This window comes from Salminus brasiliensis, chromosome 5 (genome assembly GCF_030463535.1).
Source record: "Salminus brasiliensis chromosome 5, fSalBra1.hap2, whole genome shotgun sequence".
NCBI lineage: Eukaryota > Metazoa > Chordata > Actinopteri > Characiformes > Bryconidae > Salminus > Salminus brasiliensis.
The window spans coordinates 41512695-41532753 of NC_132882.1; the positions used below are offsets into that span (position 1 = coordinate 41512695).

The 20059-nt window shown below is 40.7% G+C and overlaps 1 protein-coding gene across 1 annotated transcript; it reads left to right on the forward strand.

The window, feature by feature from the left end:
- Window positions 1-5781: 5781 nt before the first annotated feature.
- Window positions 5782-19314, forward strand: LOC140556647 (meprin A subunit beta-like). Its single transcript, XM_072680722.1, has 14 exons — window positions 5782-5838; window positions 6779-6797; window positions 9837-9875; window positions 10450-10481; window positions 10576-10663; window positions 10812-10929; window positions 14687-14862; window positions 14954-15172; window positions 16126-16272; window positions 16759-16794; window positions 17870-18094; window positions 18210-18656; window positions 18894-19067; window positions 19202-19314. Exons 1-14 carry the CDS (start codon window positions 5782-5784, stop codon window positions 19312-19314), a joined length of 1890 nt encoding a protein of 629 aa, XP_072536823.1.
- Window positions 19315-20059: the final 745 nt, after the last annotated feature.

Genomic DNA, 20059 nt, shown 5'->3' on the forward strand with positions numbered 1-20059 from the left:
ATTTGTGGTCCTTCAGTTTAGTCTTCAGGCGTAAAAAGCTGCTCAGTTGGCTTGAGGTCAGGTGACTGATTTTGCTGTTCACTTCTGCTGCAATTCATTTGTTTGTTTTTTGAGCTCTTGGACTGGTTTCACTGTATTTTTTTCATCCTTCTACTTTTATCAGCTGTCACGTCATCAATTAACACCGGTGTCCCAGTTCCATTGGCAGGCATACATGCCCATGTCATAACAGTGCCTCCACCACGTTTGACAGATAATGTACTCTTCCTATCATTCTCCATAATCAAGAGAATCTTGCTTCCATCTGTCCAAAGAATCTTGTTCCAGTTTTGGACAGACCTTTTAGATGTTCTCTAGCAGTGTAATCTGACCTTTCTGTTCTTGGGTGTTACCAGTGATTTGCATCTTGAAATCTGCAAACGCTCTGTATTTAAATTCATGAAGGTGTCTCTTGGTTGTGGGCTTTGATAATGATATGTCTTTCTTCTCCAGAGTGTTCCTGACTTGGCTGGATGTTCTTCATCAAAAAAACTGTCTTTTGTGGTTATCCATTTTTTGGTGTTGCTAATCTCACCAGTGCATTTCTTCTTTTTAAGAATTTATCAAAGTGTAGATCTGACCACTCCTAACGTTTTTGCTATCTTGCATGCTTCTCCTGCATCATCACGCCTTCCGATCGCATTGTGAATGTTCCTATGAACAGCTATGCAAGCTCAACACTTGCAAACTCAGGAGCATTACTAGTGCTAGGAGGAGCTACAAACAGGTGGTTTAATCGGCAGCAAAAAGGGAAAAATTTGAGAAACAAACAAACCAATTGACCACTGGCATGGTGTACAGAGGCAAAATGGCCAAAAGTGTATCACTGTCCAGATACTTAAGGACCTAAATTCATCATAAACACCATATTCCAGCAAACATTTGCAATGTTGTTACCGCTTTGTCCAGATGGTGCGTACAGTACCTTCCCTCTCACGCTCCATTTCTGCCGTTACAAACTATGGTGCCACTGTTAAACGTGCTGCAGCTTGCCTTGCTGGTGGTGATGTCGTGTTGGAGATGTTTTGATAACCTAATGTTTTGCTGCACAAGTCTAGACACGCCACCAATTGCCACTGTTGTTGTAGTCTGACTTGTCTCGTCTCTTCAGATAATAAGATTACCTGCTTATCTCCCATGGAATGGGTGGATAGACATGCAGAAAGATGGCCGGAGGAGGAGCACTGCTGTGAGGACTGGATTGCCTTTAGCGACAAGAGCGTTGAGGGTCAGCAGATGTTGCAGATGATCACCACCCCAGCTCATCCCAAACGCATTGGATGGAGCATCAACCATCATTCCAGATAACACAGTTCCACTGCTCCACAGCTTAATGCTGGGGGTGCTTTGTACCCCTCTAGCCCACGCATGCTATCATTAGGCATGGTGCCAATAGGTTCAGGTTTATCTGCTCCAGAGAGTCAGATTCTATTGACAGCACTTCTCTAAAGGGACTAGAAAAGCTGTGTGTTTGCGTTTTGTTAGAAAGGGTGTCCAAAAACATTTGGACATATAGTCCTTTGGACACTCTGGTTGAATATTTGACCACTCGTCTTGACAGGATTGGCTTGAGTATAATTTAATGTGGCACGTTTTTTGTCTGCTTTATCCATTCCACAACCACCTTTGCTGAATGCTGAAGAATGCTGAGGTAGTCCTCCTTTTTCATAACTTCATCCACCATGTGCAGTGTACCAGTCCCACTTGCAGCACCATGCTTACCATCACACAGTTGGTTGAATGCCTCACTTTTACTCCTCCAAACACACCTCTGCGGTCACATCTAGGGTATATAACTGTAGATCACTTTAATATGAACAACCAATATTGATAATATCTACAAAATGAACATTTCTTGTTAATGTCAGAGTGAAACATGTGAGCATGGTATCCTTTTGACTCACCTTATGATCATATGAATTGTTTAAAACTTCTACAATCCATAATCTATAACCATTGACCATTAGTAAACTGAAAAGTTATGGTCTTATGGACTTTGATAGCCATATCTTAGGACACAGTTATCTGATTTGCACAAAATCGCAGGAAATCTGTAAATACAAACATTTTGAGCAGTTTGAGCTCAAAGATGAAAGTGTGCTTAATGGGTTATGTTTACCTTATATAATAGGCAGCACTGGTCACAATGACATTCAACATTTTTGTAGATTTTCTTTGTGTAAAGAAGATTCAAAATAAAACGTAAAAATGCAAACTTAAATCTAGAGAAATTCTGCACGTTTTAAATTTGAACAATTTCTATATGCCAGTTTACACTCAGGTTATTAGACTATAGATATATAGATAACTACATCTAAATAATAAGTATATTATAGAAATTAATTGTTTAATAGTAGTAATATAATTATTTAATACAAATACAGCATTGTTTAAATAATAATAATGCAAATTTATGCATACTATAGGGAGTGCAGGTGTCACATAGCTACACGTGCCTGGGGTTGTAGGTTCGATCTTTGCTATGAAGTTTGATGTATTTCCCCCGTGTCCGTGCAGGTTTCCTCCAGGTACTTTGTTTTCCTCCTGCCTCCCAAAAACACACATGGTAACTGGTGAACTGGCCATGCTAAATTGCCCCTAGGTGCAAGTCATTGGTTGCATGCGTAGTACCCTGCAATGGACTGGCCCCCTGTCTAGGGGAGTATATCTGCCTTAAACCCAGTGATTCCAGGCAGGCTCCGGACCCACCACAACCCTGACCAGGAAAAAACATATAAGATTATGGATGGATAGATCCATGCCAATAGAACAAGTGGATCCTCACCCAAAACCCAGAACTACCACCCCCTGGCTGTTGGACGGTAAACTGCAGGCAAAGCCCACCTAAAGCAGCACAATGTGAATACCAAACAGGTTGGGTTAGCTGTTAATTTGTGAGCTCGTTCATGTAGTGATTTAGTCACAGAATCTATTAACCGGTTGACAGTGTACTTAGGGAACACAACACGGGGTGGTAAAAATGCTTTTGGACACTTTGAAATGTTATTCTAAAAGCATCCCTCCACTACTGGGGGTCTTGGCCAGCTATGGAGTTCCTAAGCTGTGCAAGCACACCGCTCTACACCAGTAAGAGTTTTTGGGCAACTCGACATTGCCTGTGTAAGATGATTCAAATGCAAGTTGGATATCTGGATAAGCGCGCCAGATAAATGTAAATGTCCTTTGGGGACTGCCAGCTTGTTTGCTGTTGCTACGTTCACCAGTGCATTATTTCTTCTGAACAATGAGAAGCTAAACAGAATTATTTATTCAAACTTTTCACCCTCGGGTTGAATAGCTGTTCAATTGGCTCCATCATAAGTAGCTCTGGCTTGTCAGGCACTGAAATAAATGTAAAAAAACCTCGCTTCTGTTTCTCCCTCCTGAGAACAGTTAATACTCACCAGTATCTCTAGGATTTATGCCAAACTCAAGATTTCCTGATTGAAGGGTTGCAGTAAATGCTGTAAGTAGTGGGACTGAAGAACAGCCTCTGATGGACTGGCTGAATTATGGCGCCATCTTGCTGCAGACTTTTGTTACAATCAAAAGCATTTCCAAACTTACCCAGAGCGACCTACAGAGGTGCTTAATCATTCACTCAGAATATCCAAAGCTAGTGTTGATAGACCCCGAATTCAAGATCCTTATGACCCCGCCAGAGCTTTGACCAAGACCTCTGACCCAAGAAAGACAGAGATGAGCAACCAGTAACCCAGTAATACAAAATTTGCAAGCAATCCACAATTCCTGAATGTAGAAATGCTAAACTATGCTAAGCTTTAATAGATATTAGTGCTTTATTAAGTGCTCTCGAAAGATTTGGGTCTTCAGTTGACGTTTGAAGATAGCGAGTAATTCTGCTGTTCGGACACTCAGGGGGACTTCGTTCCTCCACCTTGGATCCAGGACAGAGAATAATCTGGATGCTTTCTTCCATTTGTGGTGGGTCAAGCCGAGCCATACTTGAAGCATGAAGGGTTCTTGGAACAGCTTTTGTCCTCAGAAATGGAGGAGCAGGACCATTTCTGTCTTTGTAGTCCAGCTTCAGGGTTTTATACATAGTGAAGGGTAGGCGGCAAGGGTGTGACATGGGTAAACTTTGGATGGCTGAAGACGAGTTAAGCTGCTGCGTTCTGGATCAGTTGCAGGGGCCCGATGGCACGCATAGGAGGACCATCCAGGAATGAGTTGCAGTAGTCAAGTCTTGAGATGATGAGACTGAATTTCTCTAGAGAGCAATGGTTGAATTCTCCAAATGTTGTAGAGGAGAAATCTGCAGGTTTGCAACATGAGCTGTTAAGGATAACAGGTCATTAACATCTGCACCAAGGCTACATGCTTCCATAGATGGGCTTTGGTCTTCAGACTAGCTCACAAGATCTTAACACCTTTCTTCAAAATGAGAACTTCATGATCATTTTTACTGTATTTATGTTTACCTGCATCTGTTCTAATGGCATCTGGAGTTTCTACAGGGAAAAGTCTCTTACAGCTGCTGCTGAGAAACATTTTAACTTTTGTTTTGTTTGCTTAAATGAATTTACAGCAGCTACAGGGTCCAAACGATGGAGTTAACACACTTAATAAGTATTACAACTGCATCGCTATTATGCACAGAGTGTATTATAAATATACTAATATATACATTCAATAAATCTACATTAAGACAGTCAATCCAGCCTCCAATACTAGATTTTGTTCTCACTGGAGGTTAAAAGTTAATATAATCGTACCAAATATTACAAAGTTCAGGATTGGAAAATGAATCCAAGGTCCAGATTTAAAGGCATTTAAAGGTCAGGCAGCTACAGCACTATACAGATCACAAGTAAACACATAGGGGGAGGTAGCCTGGAAGGAACGACTACATGCCAACAGTGCATACTGGGTGTGTCTTTCCACCTTCACTCAAATAGGTGGTGGTGGGAGCCAATAGGTTGTACTCAAATAGGTTGTATTGCACACCCAAGCCCACTGTATATGACTGAAGCTGCACGGTTGTAATGTAATCCATGCTGTTCTTCACCCTGTTCTTCACAGATTACAGTTACCGTACATGTATCTCGTTACTACCCAACCCAGCTCACTACATAAGCTTTACTTAAGTGTACTTAATGATATGGACTTTAAAGTGTACTTAGTCAAGTTAAAACAGGACGTGAGCTTAAAATTGAGCTTAACGCCTTAAAAAGCCTATGGCCGAAGAATAGCCCCACCAGTTTGTACAGAAGTCCCTGCAGTTACTGTGATGAGCCTCGGAGTGTTAATGGATTAAGCCAGCCAGATGACATACAGCTCCACAGTGTGGTCTACAGTCATTCACATCATATAGATGAAACCATCTTTGAGGTGATGTTAACTATGAGGAAGTGACTTCTCTTTGTCTCTCTCTCTATATATATACATATACATATGTGGGTGTGAGAGAAGAGTAGGAGAGTTCGGAGGCAGGGTGCTCGGCTGTTCTACAGGCTTGTGTGGTTTGTGGCTATTCTCGTTTTGAACTTTTTAATTGAGCTAAAGCAAACTATGCTATTACTATATTTTTATATATACTATATTTATTTTAATTTTGAATATGTAAGCTGGATGCAGTGATGTACATAGTAGTTATGGTGTGAAAAAAGACTGATTGCTGATGGGACTTTTAGGATCAAACCTAAACCTTCTAGGAAGCTCATCTGGTGTAGTAACAAACTGATGAAAAATCTATTGATTTTGATCTTTTTTGCAGAGACAATGGATTTCCTTACTGTTTTTCTTCTGAGCTTGGCTATCTCTCCTGTAGCACTACTGGTGAGTAATTTTTTTGCTGTCCAAAATAAACATATAATGTCTAAAACAGTGACTTTATAAGACAATTCTTATTAAATTTAATTTAATTATAGAAAATTATATATATAATGTATTAATTTATGTTTCTCTTAAATGGCAACTTTACAGAAAAAAACTAATTAACCTTAGTCATTTTGGAGCATTTCTATTGGTCCATTCATCATAAAATTATGGCACAATGTAAAGAACCAAATTCCAGATTTAAAATGTTTGACAGTAACAGTCTAATCCAATATAATCTAATCCAATATATATAACTGCTGTCCAATGAAAAACATGTATCTCCATTTCTATCCATGGTTTCATTTCTCCATGTTTTAAACCCTGTAGCTGGTTCTGTACATTATACTTCTGGATAAACAGACCAATAGAAATGCTCCAAATGACTTAACTCTTAAACTCTTATTTTACATTGACTTCCCTTCAGAGTTAAAAACATTTTCCCCTGCTTATGTAAATTCACTATTTTGGAGGTGTTTTTCATTGGACACCTTTTTTCTCAGCAATAAGAGACTTTTCCCTATAGAAACTCCAGAAAGTAGTTCTTGTGAGCCAGTCTGAAGAACAGAGCTTGGTTCCAGGTTCCAGGTTTAGCCGGGGCATCCCCATTAGCCAGCAGCTTGAGAACTGTACATAATACTAGACTCCATGAGGAGAACTTTGGAGAACAAATTGTGTTTGTATTTATTCTAATATTAGAGCAAGTCAACACTTACTTTCCAGATAAGCAGACAGAATTTTGTATTTCAGAATCAGAATCAGATTTATTGGCCAAGTATGTTCACACACACACACACACAAGGAGTTTGTTCTGGCTGTTAGTGTCTCTCTAGTGTTCACAATATATTTGCTTATAGTCCTGCTGGGTGTTTAATATGTGAACTCTGTGTTGTCTCCTCAGCCCCCACCATCAGTAATAGGTAAGCTTATGATTGCAAACAGAATTATCAGAAACAATACAGTACTACTAAAACGTGTGTGTTGATTACTGTTTATATTTTAAGTCGATTCCTTCGCTCTTAAAGACGAGGATTTTACAAAGAGTTTGTTAATAAAGATGATAGTTTTATATTGAACCACAGCAATTCAAATCGAATCAAGTCATGTTTGCTGTCACATCACATTAACACAAGTGTAAGGGTCAGAACTTTCAAATAAAAGTAAAATACAATAATATAATAATAATAGTGATCTTAGTAATAATAATACAATAAATCTATGTAAAACCAAGGAAACCCTCTTAGAGATGGTTCTTTGCCAGGTTAAACGGTGTAAACCCAAGGAAACTGATGTAAAACCAAGGAAACCCTCTTGAAATGGTTCTATGCCTGGTTAAGCAGTGTAAACCCAAGGAACCCTCTTAGAGATGTTTTTTTGCCTGGTAAACAGTGTAAATCCAAGGAAACCGGTGTAAACCCAAGGAAACCCTCTTACAGATGTTTTTTTGCCTGGTCTGCCAGTGTAAAACCAAGAAAACCCACATTAGAGATGGTTCTTCACCTGGTTACACAGTGTAAAAACAAGGAAACCCTCTTACAGATGGTTCTTTATTGAATTTTTTCCATTGTTGTTACTAGTCAAAGAACCCTTTTTCAGCACTACATACCGTACGCTCCCCTTTTGCTTAGAGTGTACTATGGGACAAAGCAGAAATGGCAATGTCAATATCTTCATGCATCCTCAAAGCAGAATCACTATGAAGACCATGTGGCCTTCATTTGCAAATATAAAAGACAGTAGTATAGTGTATTAAAGGAGTGATCAAGAAAAGATACTATAGGCGGCCTTTATTAAGCCTTTGTTGAGGGAGTGGGTGGGGTCAGACAGGTTCAGACTGACATAAAAGAAAAAAAAGAATCAAATGATCTGAATACATTTGGTAGTTGGACAGTTTCCAGGTATTATTGTTTAATATTAGTTTAGTCACCATGTGGTGTAAATATTGTCAACAAATATTGGTCACAAATATTGCTTTTTCTATGTTAACTGGATGTAATTCACTGGTTTATGTAGAATGCCTCACAGTTGTATTAATAAATAAATGATATTCTATTATATTATTCATTATATATATATATATATATATATATACAGTGAGTCCAAGAAGTATTTGATCCCTTGCTGATTTTCTTTGTTTGCCCACTAATAAAGACACTATCCTTCTGCACTTTTAATGGTAGATATATTCTAACATGGAGAGACAGAATATCAAGACAAAAATCCAGAATATAATTTTAAAGAATATATTTTAATTAATTTGTATTTCAATGAGGAAAATAAGTATTTGATCCCTCTTGCCAAACACACTCAATACTTAGTGGCAAAGCCTTTGTTTGCAAGCACAGCGGTGAGACGTTTGTTGTAGTTAACCACAAGTTTAGCACACACACCAGGGGGATTTTGGCCCACTCTTCTTTGCAGATCCTCTCTAAATCATGAAGGTTGGTGGGCTGTCGCTTGGCAACTCTGACCTTCAGCTCCCTCCATAGATTTTCGATCGGATTGAGGTCTGGCGACTGGCTGGGCCACTCCATGACCTTAATGTGATTTTTCTTGAGCCAATCCTTTGTTGCCTTTGCTGTATGTTTAGGGTCGTTATCATGTTGGAAGACCCAACCACGGCCCATTTTCAGATCCCTGGCAGAGGGGAGGAGGTTGTCCCTCAGGATTGTGCGGTACATGGCTCCATCCATCTTCCCAGTGATGCGGTGAAGTAGCCCTGTACCCTTGGCAGAGAAACACCCCCAAAACATTATGCTTCCACCTCCATGCTTGACGGTGGGCACAGTGTTCTTGGGGTCATAGGCAGCATTTTTCTTCCTCCACACATGGCGGGTGGAGTTGAGGCCAAAAAGTTCAATTTTGGTCTCGTCTGACCACAAAACCTTCTCCCAATAACTTGGTTCATCTTTCAAATGATCATTGGCATACTTGAGGCGCGCCTCCACATGTGCTCTCTTCAGCAGGGGTACCTTTCGGGCACTGCAGGATGTGAATCCATTGTTGCGCAAAGTGTTGCCAATTGTTTCCTTGCAAACTGTGGTCCCAGCTGCCTTCAGGTCATTTGCTAACTCCTGCCGAGTGGTTGCAGGACGATTTCTGACTGTTCTCAGCATCATTGCCACCCCACGAGGCGAAATCTTCTTTGGAGCACCGGGCCGAGGTCTGTTGATTGTCATGTTATACTCTTTAAACTTTCTGATAATTGCACCAATAGTTGTTACTTTCACATCCAACACCTTACTAATCTTTTTGTAGCCCATTCCAGCTTTGTGAAGGTCAACAATTCTGACTCTGAGGTCCTGTGACAGCTCTTTGGTTTTACCCATGTTGGAGACTTGAAATCTGTGTGATCTGTCTGATTCTGTGGACAGGTGTTTTTCACACAAGTGATTAGTGAGAACAGGTGGCTTCAGGTCAGGTAACAAGTTGATTGGGAGTGTCTAACTGGTCTGTAAAAGCCAGAACTGCTAATGAATACTAAGGGATCAAATACTTATTTCACTCCATGAAATACAAATCAATTAATATATATTCCTTAGATTTATTTTCTGGATTTTCTTTTTAATATTCTGTCTCTCCATGTAAGAATACATCTACCATTAAAAGTATAGAATGATCATGTCTTTATTAGTGGGCCAACGAAGAAAATCAGCAAGGGATCAAATACTTCTTGGACTCACTGTATATATATATATATATATATATATATATATATATATATATATATATATATATATATGCATGTGTAAGGTTCTGCATCAATAAAGGTTCTGTTATTATAATTATGTTTATATGATGAATTGCACTAAACTGTCCTGAAATGTCAAAAACAGTCCACTTAAAAATGGATGAGACCATTCTTTCAACTGCATTGTACAGTTTAGCCACTCCCTGCTGCCACAGTTGTCAAATGGTCTTTGTAGTCATTGTCATTTTCATCTCCTCTCTTTTTTTAGAGGGTAATGAAAGGAAGACCATCCCTGAAATAAACAAAGGTAAATCCCCTTTGCCACAAAAGACCAATTACATACATGAAACACAGCATACCCCACACCATTCCATTTGTAACAACACATACTGTGTATGTCTTTCCATATAGTGAGAAAATATGTATGTATGAATATAGATATAATAAAATACTAATAAATGATAATAAATTTACTTCATTATCTAAATGAAGATAAGTTGATAACTCTTTACTTAATTATTTAAATAACAGGCTCCAGTTAACAGCTACCTGAGCATTACCTCAGTGTCTGGTAATGGCTGTTATATGATAGTTATGTAATTGTGACATACCGTCTTCACTGGACCAAAAGCTTTTGTTTTTCACATAATCCTTTACAGCATGTCAGAATTATCTGAAACACTAATGCAGAACTCCTACAATAACATCTGGGTTATTTGATTTATATTATGATTCCATTTATAAAAGCAATAAAAACTTTTATAGGCACTGTGTGTATATATACATATATTATATAATAAATATTTTATATAAAATATATTTTATACAATAAATAAATAATTATATTATTTATTTTTAATTATTCATTATTGTTCTTTCAGGTTTAAACCTTCGGGAAGGAGATATCATGCAGGTAGTAAACTAACCAGAAAGTATTTCTGGTAAATTCCATAATAAAGAAAAATGACATTAATTTCTGCTGTCTGATGCTGTGCTCATTAAACCAGGACAATACTGGAGTTCAGAGGAGTGCAGTTTTGGGGGACCAATACCGGTGGGACGGATATATCCCCTATGTTTTGAATGAAACTCTCAGTAAGAAAATGATTATCTTATTTTTATATATTTAAACATTTGGTGGAGGTAATATAACTAAACATATACATTTCTTAAATCTGCATATATATAAAAATTCTAGTCCTTTACAGCTGTTCACTATCATTTTGATCGACTGCTGTTTCAGGCATGAACGACAAAGGAGTTATTTTAAAAGCCTTCGAGCAGATGAGACTGAAAGCATGTGTCGACTTTAAGCCCCGGACAACAGAAGAAGACTACGTCTCTGTGGAATCGCTAACCGGGTACAGTGAGCTCTAAATAAAATCTAGATTTAACCATATAACCATATTGTTAATTAATTCAGTAGTGTATAAAAGTAGTAGTAGTAGTAGATATAAAAAAGGATGGTTGTCAGGAAATGTCCCCTGGAGTTTTTGCAAACATTTATACATAAGTTCAAGTTATTGGAGAAAGACTCAAACTACCATACCATACCTCATCTAGAAGATGAAGAACCCTTCAGTTTTTTTCACCACTTGCTCATTTCCGGTACCACGATCAGATTTTACATGCACTAAGAAATCTGATTACTGAGCTAAAAGTCAGCTCTCTTTATTGGATTTCTTATTCGGATTTCTAGACCTTCCTCCAATCTAAGAAATTAGAGTTTGATGCTTACATGACCACTTAAATAACCAGATTACTGCAGAAATCTGATTATGAACAGGTTTATGAGCGCATCTTTATATACTTCTATATATACCTATATATCTGACATCCTGTGTGACAAAGACATGCCTTGTAATATCAGTCTGATAAGATGTCTGATTGCAAAGATAAATGCCAGCAGTGTACATAACCCTAAGCATAGACTTTCAGCGATCAGACAATAATTTCCAAACCTGATTGGCCACATACTGCGTTCGTGCCGTAGTGTGTAGCTTGCATACAATAGGATCTGATCAACCCCATTACTTAAGGGCAGCACCCAAATAAGGCTTCCATTACAGCTTGTGTAACCCTACGCGAACATATCTCCAGGTTTATTTAAACAAGAGTCCGGTGTCATGAAGGCTGCTTGGGAAATTGGTTCAGATGGTCAGGAACAACAACCACCAAGGCACAGACAGGTCTGTCGTGAACCAGAAGCTGCTGGAGCAGCAGTGTCATTGCAGTCACTGCAGTCAAGCGACTTTTACATCGCCATGGACTTGAGAGCCTGCTGTCCAAGAAACCTTCAAGCCTTGACTAAAGGTTTGCAGCTGAACTACATTAACAAAGCAAAGGCCTTCTGGAGGAATGTTTTCTGTTGGTCAGATGAGACTTGGACTACGTTCACCCAGCAGGCACAAATGTCCCAAATTCGAGCTGTGTGGCAGTGTGAATGGCACAACACATGGAATCTGACGTTTTTCGTTCCGACACGGGCCACCTTCATATGTGGTATTGAAATACGATCCATATCTGATACTTGGCAATGTGCCAGATCGCAATTCATGCAAACCTTTTATTATTTATATCCAACACAAGATTTTCTAAAGGCCCTGGGGAAATGGGTGACAGCAGTGAGGAAGGTTTCCAGTGGCGGGATAGCAAGGTAACAGACCTCAAACTCAATTAGAAGGCGCTTATTGCAGCAGCTTCAGGTTTGAAGATATTCCTAAACAAATGTCTAAACAAGTGACAGATCCAATCAAATCAATCAAAGGGAAATTAAGAAAAAAAAATGGTTCTTTCTTAGGCGAGGAATTAACCCTCGGCCTGTTGAACTGGATGAAGCGATCTCAAGAAGTCAAGAAGGGTAATGTTACCATTATCACATGAGAAATTAACAGATTCAGTGCTAATTTAATCCTAGGTTATACTTCACATACAGTAGAACCAAAAGTGCACAGTTCAGAGGTGAATTTCGAAAAAGAAACTGATGTGCTAACTGTGTTCAGCACTGTGAGGAATTTGAAGGAGGGATCTATTTCTTTAAGGTTCAGAAGTGTTTAATAGTCAATTCCTGAGCCAGGAAGAAGAGTCAGGAGACTTGAGATGTGGGGAGAAGTGTATTCTGCGATCGCTCAGTGTTAATGTCCCAGCTCAGTCTGAAGACACCTTGAGTTTTATAGGCTGTTTTTTTTTTTTACCCCAAGGCAAGTATTTTAAACAATTGGAGTTTACACAAAGCCACTAGTGTGACCCTCTTTGACCTGTAGGCCATGGTAACACCTTAACCTGGCACCAGAATATCCTGCAAACCAACAACCAGACAATGTACTGAGCACACACTGAATGTTGAACAGTCAGTACATAGAATGTACCAGATATCCTACATATATAAAATAATATCCATCAGAATGTATTCAGTTACATAGTCATATATATTTCGTTGATAGTGAATGTAGGTTTTTTTGCAATCTAGGCTAAAAGGCAGTTGCTGGACCTCACCCTAAGTTTCCTATAAGAATTTGTTTTGTTTTTTTGTGTTTTTTCACTGGATAAGACTTAATGTTGCTAGAAGAGCCGGTTTTTGAATTTGACTCTTCCAGTCTCACAGGATTTTCTGAACTTGTCTGATGCAGACTGTAATCTGATTTGATTCTTTCTGAGGAAATGACTTGGAGATACTTGTGAGAAAAATGTCATCATACTACTTTTTCAGTGCAAATGGATATTGTGGTATGCCTGCCATAGTTTCTCTCACCCGAAAGAACACAGTAATTGTTGGATAATCGTTTGTGTTGATTTAACAAGCTTATTAAAAAATCTCTTAAAAATGGGTTCCTCTGAAATGTTAATGAATATTAGTGAAAATAAGTCCTTCATCTTCATTATTCAATTCACTTTGTACCAGTGCAAAACAGCCTTGGAACATGCTGTTGCTTCCAGCACCGTTCACAACAGTCGGTACAGTGTTCTTGGGGTGGAATGCCTCACCTTAACACCTCCTAACATCTATGTCTTATCTTTTTCGTTCAACTGTGGAACTGATGGTTCTTGAGTTGTTCCTGACCATCCAAACCGATTTCCTTTCAGCCGAGGTTGACAGTTTGGGTTTTCCTCTAGACCTTGGCAAAGAAGCTACACTTCCTAACCAGTTGTACTTACGTTTGGACCCATAGACCAAAAGTGGCCAAAAACTCTTATTTTACTATTTTAGCTGGGACAACAGAAACCTAGAGGCTCTGAAATCTTCATTTTAGATGCAGGCAGGGCAACAGATCAACATTCACCAGTCAAAATCAACCTTTTGGTTTAGGATGGGGCAACAGACAGTCAAACCTAGTAGCAAATCCCATCAGTTTCAGATGGCGGTGGTGTCTGGTGGGGTAACATCTAGTCAAACCTACCAAAACCACGAGAGAGCACGACCAATTGTGCTCTTTGACTCTGGCTGCTAATGGCAAAGTGGCATGGCTCAGGATCCAACCTCGCAACCCCTCGGCCATAGTGGCAAGCATGTTTCAATCCTAGTGGCAGAACCAAGCAAAATCTTTATTTCAGATGCAGGCAGGGCAACAGACAGTCAAACCTAATGGCAGATCCAGTCTAAATAAACCTTTTAGATGCAGGAAGGAAACAGACAGTAAAACCTTGTCAGATCCAGTCTAAATCAATCTTTTTGGTGGGGATGGGGCAACAGCCAGTCAAGTCCAGAGGCAGATCCAATCAACATCTTAATTCTAGATGGGGGCAGGGCAACGAACAGCCAAACCTCATGGCAGATCCAAGCAAAATTGTTATTTCAGATGGGGGCGGGGCAATAGACTGTCAAACCTAGTGGCAAATCCAATCAAAATCTACCTTTTAGATGCAGGCAGAGCAACAGCCAGTCAAACCTAGTGGCAAATCCTGTCAAAATGTACCTTTCAGATGGGTGCAGGACCACAGACAGTAAAAATCTACCTTTCAGATGGGGCACAGGCGATTTTGTTCTAGGCCTCCGACTGCTGATGGCAAAGTGGCATGGCTCGGGATCCGTATTTGCAACCCTCGGGCCATAGTGACAATTTCAGATATGTTTCTGGAGTCAGGGAACGCTTCCAGTGCAGTCTTTCACTGATTTTCCAGGTGCTGGTCAGATGTTGGGAAGCGAGGTGGGAAACAGCAGCTCTCTATTGGAACAGAGTGTGCATACAGCTCCACTGTGCAGCACGAGTTTCTTCACTGTCTGGGCTTCTTTCACGAACAGAGCCGATACGATCGGGATGACTACGTGGAAATCATTCATGAGAACGTCATTCCAGGTCACTGTCATGTTTCTTAAACCTTTCATTTCTTTTTTGACACGGCAAGTCTGTGTCCTAAATCTGTGTATTTCATGTGCACTGCTTTCAGACAAGTTGCATAACTTTGATAAGGTGAGTGAGCAGGAAGGCACCACACAGGGAACTCCGTACGACTACACGTCTATGATGCACTACAGTAAAGACGCTTTCACCAATGGGAATGGACTCACCATCAGGACCAAAGATCCAAAGTTCCAGATAGTGATTGGCCAGGAGTATGGCCTGAGCCCTATGGATTCGTATGAACTAAACAAGCTCTACAACTGCAGTATGTATTTCATATTTGTATAATATTCCTTTTATAATATCAATGCCACTGAATAGCTGCTCTTGCTTAAACCATGATTGAAGCCCAGATCTGTGAGTGTAAAGTACCTTTTTGTAAAGGCTTACAGAACCTTATATAAGGTCATGGTATCATGCCAATTTTAAGAATGTGTCTAGAACCTTCACATAATGGAGTTATGTAATAAACCTCTCCCCACACCTTCCCGAGACGAAAATTTACACCCCACCACCGCCCTGCTCCTATTGATTTTGGCAAGGAGGAATTTGGCTCCAGGTCTCATCAGCTCGAAGCCCCCCCAGAACTCCAGTCCAGTTCCCCTTCCTTGCCTTCGCAAAGGTTCAAATAAGTGAGCACCATACAAGGGTTGGGTCCAGCCTCAGATACCTTTTAAGGTCTCAGACTTTTCCACAGTCCTTGTTCGAAGAGGCCATGTGATGCACATTTCAAACCTTTATAAAATGCTGTTCTTTTAATGAAAGACTTTTATAAATACAGGCTTTAACATGCATTTCTATTCAGATAGTATCTTTTAGGTGGAGTTTTAGTTTGCATAAGCTCAACATACTGAAGGTTTTGCCCTGACCCTCATCGTCCCCTGACCTAAACATCATTAAATACCTCAAAATACCTCAAAAGATCAGTGCAGCAAGACGGCCTGAGAATCTCACAGATCTAGAAGCCATTTGTAAGGAAGAATGGGCCAGAATTCCCTTAAAACTCCACCTAAAAGACTGAATATGCAAGACCCCCAAACATTTGCTTTTGTCTCTTTTCCAATTTTATTTCTGTCTTTTGGAAATCAGCTCATCTTTTACTCGCTTAGCTATTCATAGATATTTTGACCAGGGGTGCCCAAATCTTTTGCATGCCACTGAATGAGTCACAGGTCTTTTATTTAACCTGTATTTAAACCTTATTTTTATTCAACACAGCTGAATCCATCTCCTTTCTGGACCACTGTAGCTTTGAATACAGCATGTGTCAGATGACTGCCTGCTCCTCTAGTGCTAATGGATGGTTTATAACTGGCTTTGTACCAGGAGGACCATACAGCGACCATTCCAGCCTGCCATCTATAGGTGAGGTTTCCGACTGTATAGTCTTTTAATGATAAAAAGAAGAAAAAGGCCACGCCGGCCGAGGTTTGCCGGACCGACACTGGCAAACCCCAGTGGGGTTTAAGACCAAAATATCTACTCTTTGTTGCTCTTTGTTGAGACTAGCAATGCTAACACCATGGTAGCAATACTGTGTGAGGCCGGCGGCCACTGGGTAGCAATCGCAGTAGCGATGCTAACACCACTGGCAAGGCGAATGCTGGGCAAGGCCAGTGCCACGGTGGCAATGTTGAGTTGACATGCTAATATTGTGAACTTTGACACACACAAAGCATGTCTTTGCACCACTTCTCTTTACAACAAGGAGACTCAACCTCAGCTAACCTAAGATTACATCTCCTCTCAGTAGCACAGATACTTTTTGTTAGCTTTGTGGCTAGGTGTAGTCTTCAGACCATCAGTACCATGTAATTACTCATTTTGAATTTTTTTTTTATTTCTTTTCAGGTGTTCCTGTCGTGTCTATGACCAGCTTCTCATCAGGTATACGTCTAAAGTGGAACACTGTCATGCAGGAAAACATGAGTATTCAATTTGGACTTTACAGGAGATGAAGGTTAATTGGGCAAAATCTGGTGCTGTTGTGTTAGTCTATCTGCAGTTCCACCATTTTACAGATTTGATCACTCCAGCAGTAATATGCAATGTCTCCAAAATTTTACATTACATTCTCTATGGCTCTTTGGTTCTGGTGGCATTTAGCCTTCAGTCCCAGTGGTTAACTTGGTCAATCTCATCCACTGATTTATTCAGAACTTTAGAAACTCCCCTTAAAAAGCTTGTCTGCATCCTGTTGTCTCCATTATCAGTTTCATATTCAATATTCAGAGGTCTTCAGAAGACCTGCTGGACCATGAGCAGGGCCTTCCCATTGAGTTCTGGTACAGGCACATCTTCATCTGAGCTGTTAATAAGACTTTGTCCTAGAAGGCGTCCATAATAAGAGCAATAGGGAGCCACTCGTTCGTAACTAGCACTAGCAATGCTCCAGACACTAAGAGGGTAAAGACTTAACAAACGTCTCCTCCGATACATGCAAAGCCGACATGACACACACAAAAGAGAGTGCCGGGTCCCCAGCTCCGCCGCACCAGCTAACAGATACCTGTGCCGACCAACATTGCTTTAAGAGTGCAGATGGGAGAGAGTGCCATCTACTCACCCGGAGAGAGCACAGCCAATTGTGCTCTCTCAGACTCTGGCCGCTGATGGCAAAGTGGCACTGGCTCGGGATTCAGACTCGCAACCCGCGGGCCATACTGGTAGCGCATTAGCCATACAGCTATGGCCTGGTGAGCCACTCAAAGCCCATCTTGAAATTCAATGACTTTTCCAACATTAGAGAAAGTCGTTATTCACATGTCCAAAAAAGCTGTACACCACACTAGTAAATAGACTGTCTTGACCCTTATGACCCTTATGAGTATACAGAATGTGACACCTACCCAAGGGTTAAACACCAAAGTACATCAACTAATGGACAAGAAATACTAGACGGTTCAACCAGAGTAGAAGCAAACAAGCAGAAACTACTGAAACTAGGTACTGATTTCTGCAGGGCCATCTTACTTCATGCACTTCACTATGGAGAGTGGACAGGAAGGGGACTCGGGTGTACTGGAGAGCAAAGAGATGACCCCCCGAAGAGACTGCAACGTCCAGTGCTTGGAGTTCTTCTACTATCACAGCGGTAGTGAGACTGACCAGCTCAACATCTGGATCAGGGAGTACCAGAATGATGCGGATATGATGGGAATCGTCAGACATATAAATCAGATTTCAGGTGATTACAATGTTCTGGAGTTACAAGATGGCAAAACACTATTTTGTCAGCCAAAACATTAATACCACCTCCTTGTTGCTTCGCTATATACCACCCATGTACTCTCTGTTTTCAGGGCCTCCCACTAATCACTGGCAGCTCCATTACGTGCCACTGGATGCGGATAAGCCTTTCATGGTGGAGTTCGAGGCCCGGAAAGGAGCAGGATATTCCAGAGGAGGCTTCTCAGTGGATGACATCAACTTTTTGGAATCAGAGTGTCCTCATAACGTATGGCAGATCGAGAACTTCATGGAGCGCTGGAACGCCTCTGCTCCCGGCTCTTACATGTACAGCCCGCTGTATTACTCACCCGAAGGCTACCGCTATCAGGCTCTTCTGAAGCTCGAGGAAGACGCCGTTTCCATCTACGTGCGGCTGGTGTCAGGCGTCTATGATGAGCAGCTACAGTGGCCTTGCCCATGGAGACAAGTAACTTTTGTGCTGCTGGACCAGAACCCCGACATCCGGCTGCGTCTGTCCAGCCAAGACAGCCTCACGACTGACCCGGCTGAAATGTTCGGTGAGACCATGCAGATTTTACCCTCCTCATGACTTTTTAGGGGGCTTTTGAACGATAGACAATTGGGGTGAGGGATGTTAACATGATAAATAGGCCCAATGCCTTCCTATAGATGTCGTCTATGCTCCACCCACTTGCCCTGATCTGTTCTGCTGCTAATTTTGACTGTCTGTCTAGAACTGCACTTTTCCTGGAGTTATCGAAGCACTTCTGAGCTGTTGTGTTGTTATCTTATAGAAGGACATTATGTTTGGGGCAAACCCAGTGAAGTTGGAAGTACATACACCTACAATGATGAAACTGAATACGTCACTGAGTCGAAGGGCTTTGACGTGACTCTGGCTAAAGCACGCCTCAGTGACAGAGAGTTTGTCAAAGGGGGTGATCTCATCCTTCTCTTCAGCATGCAAGGTGGGCTTTTACTTTGCAGTTCAGTTACATAAGATACATAGATTTATATTACATATACATGATATTTTCTATACTTTTTATGTATGTATTTTGAAATGATTAATCTTCTGTGTATCTACTCTATGTGTGATCAGATATCTCAAAGCTGCAGATGGACAACTCTTTGCCCTGCCCCACTGTAAAACCGAAGAACGGCTATGTTTTTCCCTATCAGGGTGCTGGAGAAGGGCCCTGTGTAGCACGGTGAATCTCCAATCCTGCTTTGTGTTTACATATTAATGTGGTACTAAAGTGTGCCGAGAACGCAGTGTGAAAAAGGCACTGGCACTGACATCCTAAAAACAAATTAGGCAACACTTCCTATGATAACAATTTGTGCAGATGCATCTAGAAGGTGTTTTGTGAAGAATATGGCTTAAAAGTGCATGTATTGTAAGATGTATACATAGTATGTGACTTTGGTTGGGGTGATAAATTCCCAAATGTCATTTAACAAGCCTATTTACCACCCTGTTGTTTTACCTTATTATGAAACTGTCATGGAGGCCAGACACAGAGGGATGAACACTCACAGAGATGGGTCCAATGCAAGTCGTTTTTTTTAGCCAAAACAAGACAAACAAAAGGGGGCAAGTGAGACAAAAGATGCAGCAGCTAAAGGGCATAAACGTGAACACAGTGATCAACACAACCAGAACATGGCAAACAGGAGGGTGAAAACAAACAGACCTGAGACCGGGGGTTTAGCTAGGGAACCAGGTACTTGGCAAGAGCGGCTAGGCTGACCGCCGGGTGGCTTGCTCGCAAACAAGGAAGTTGAGCCGAAGCTGGCCTAAACACAATGTGGTCTGTGACAGGAACCTCTTGGGCTACCTCAAAGTTCCTAATCATTTATCCAATTCTCGGCGAGGAACTCTGTAGCCGAGCTCCTTATGTACTCCCGTCTCAGGTGAAACACATCAACTAAACAAGACGTAATAACCTGAACCAAA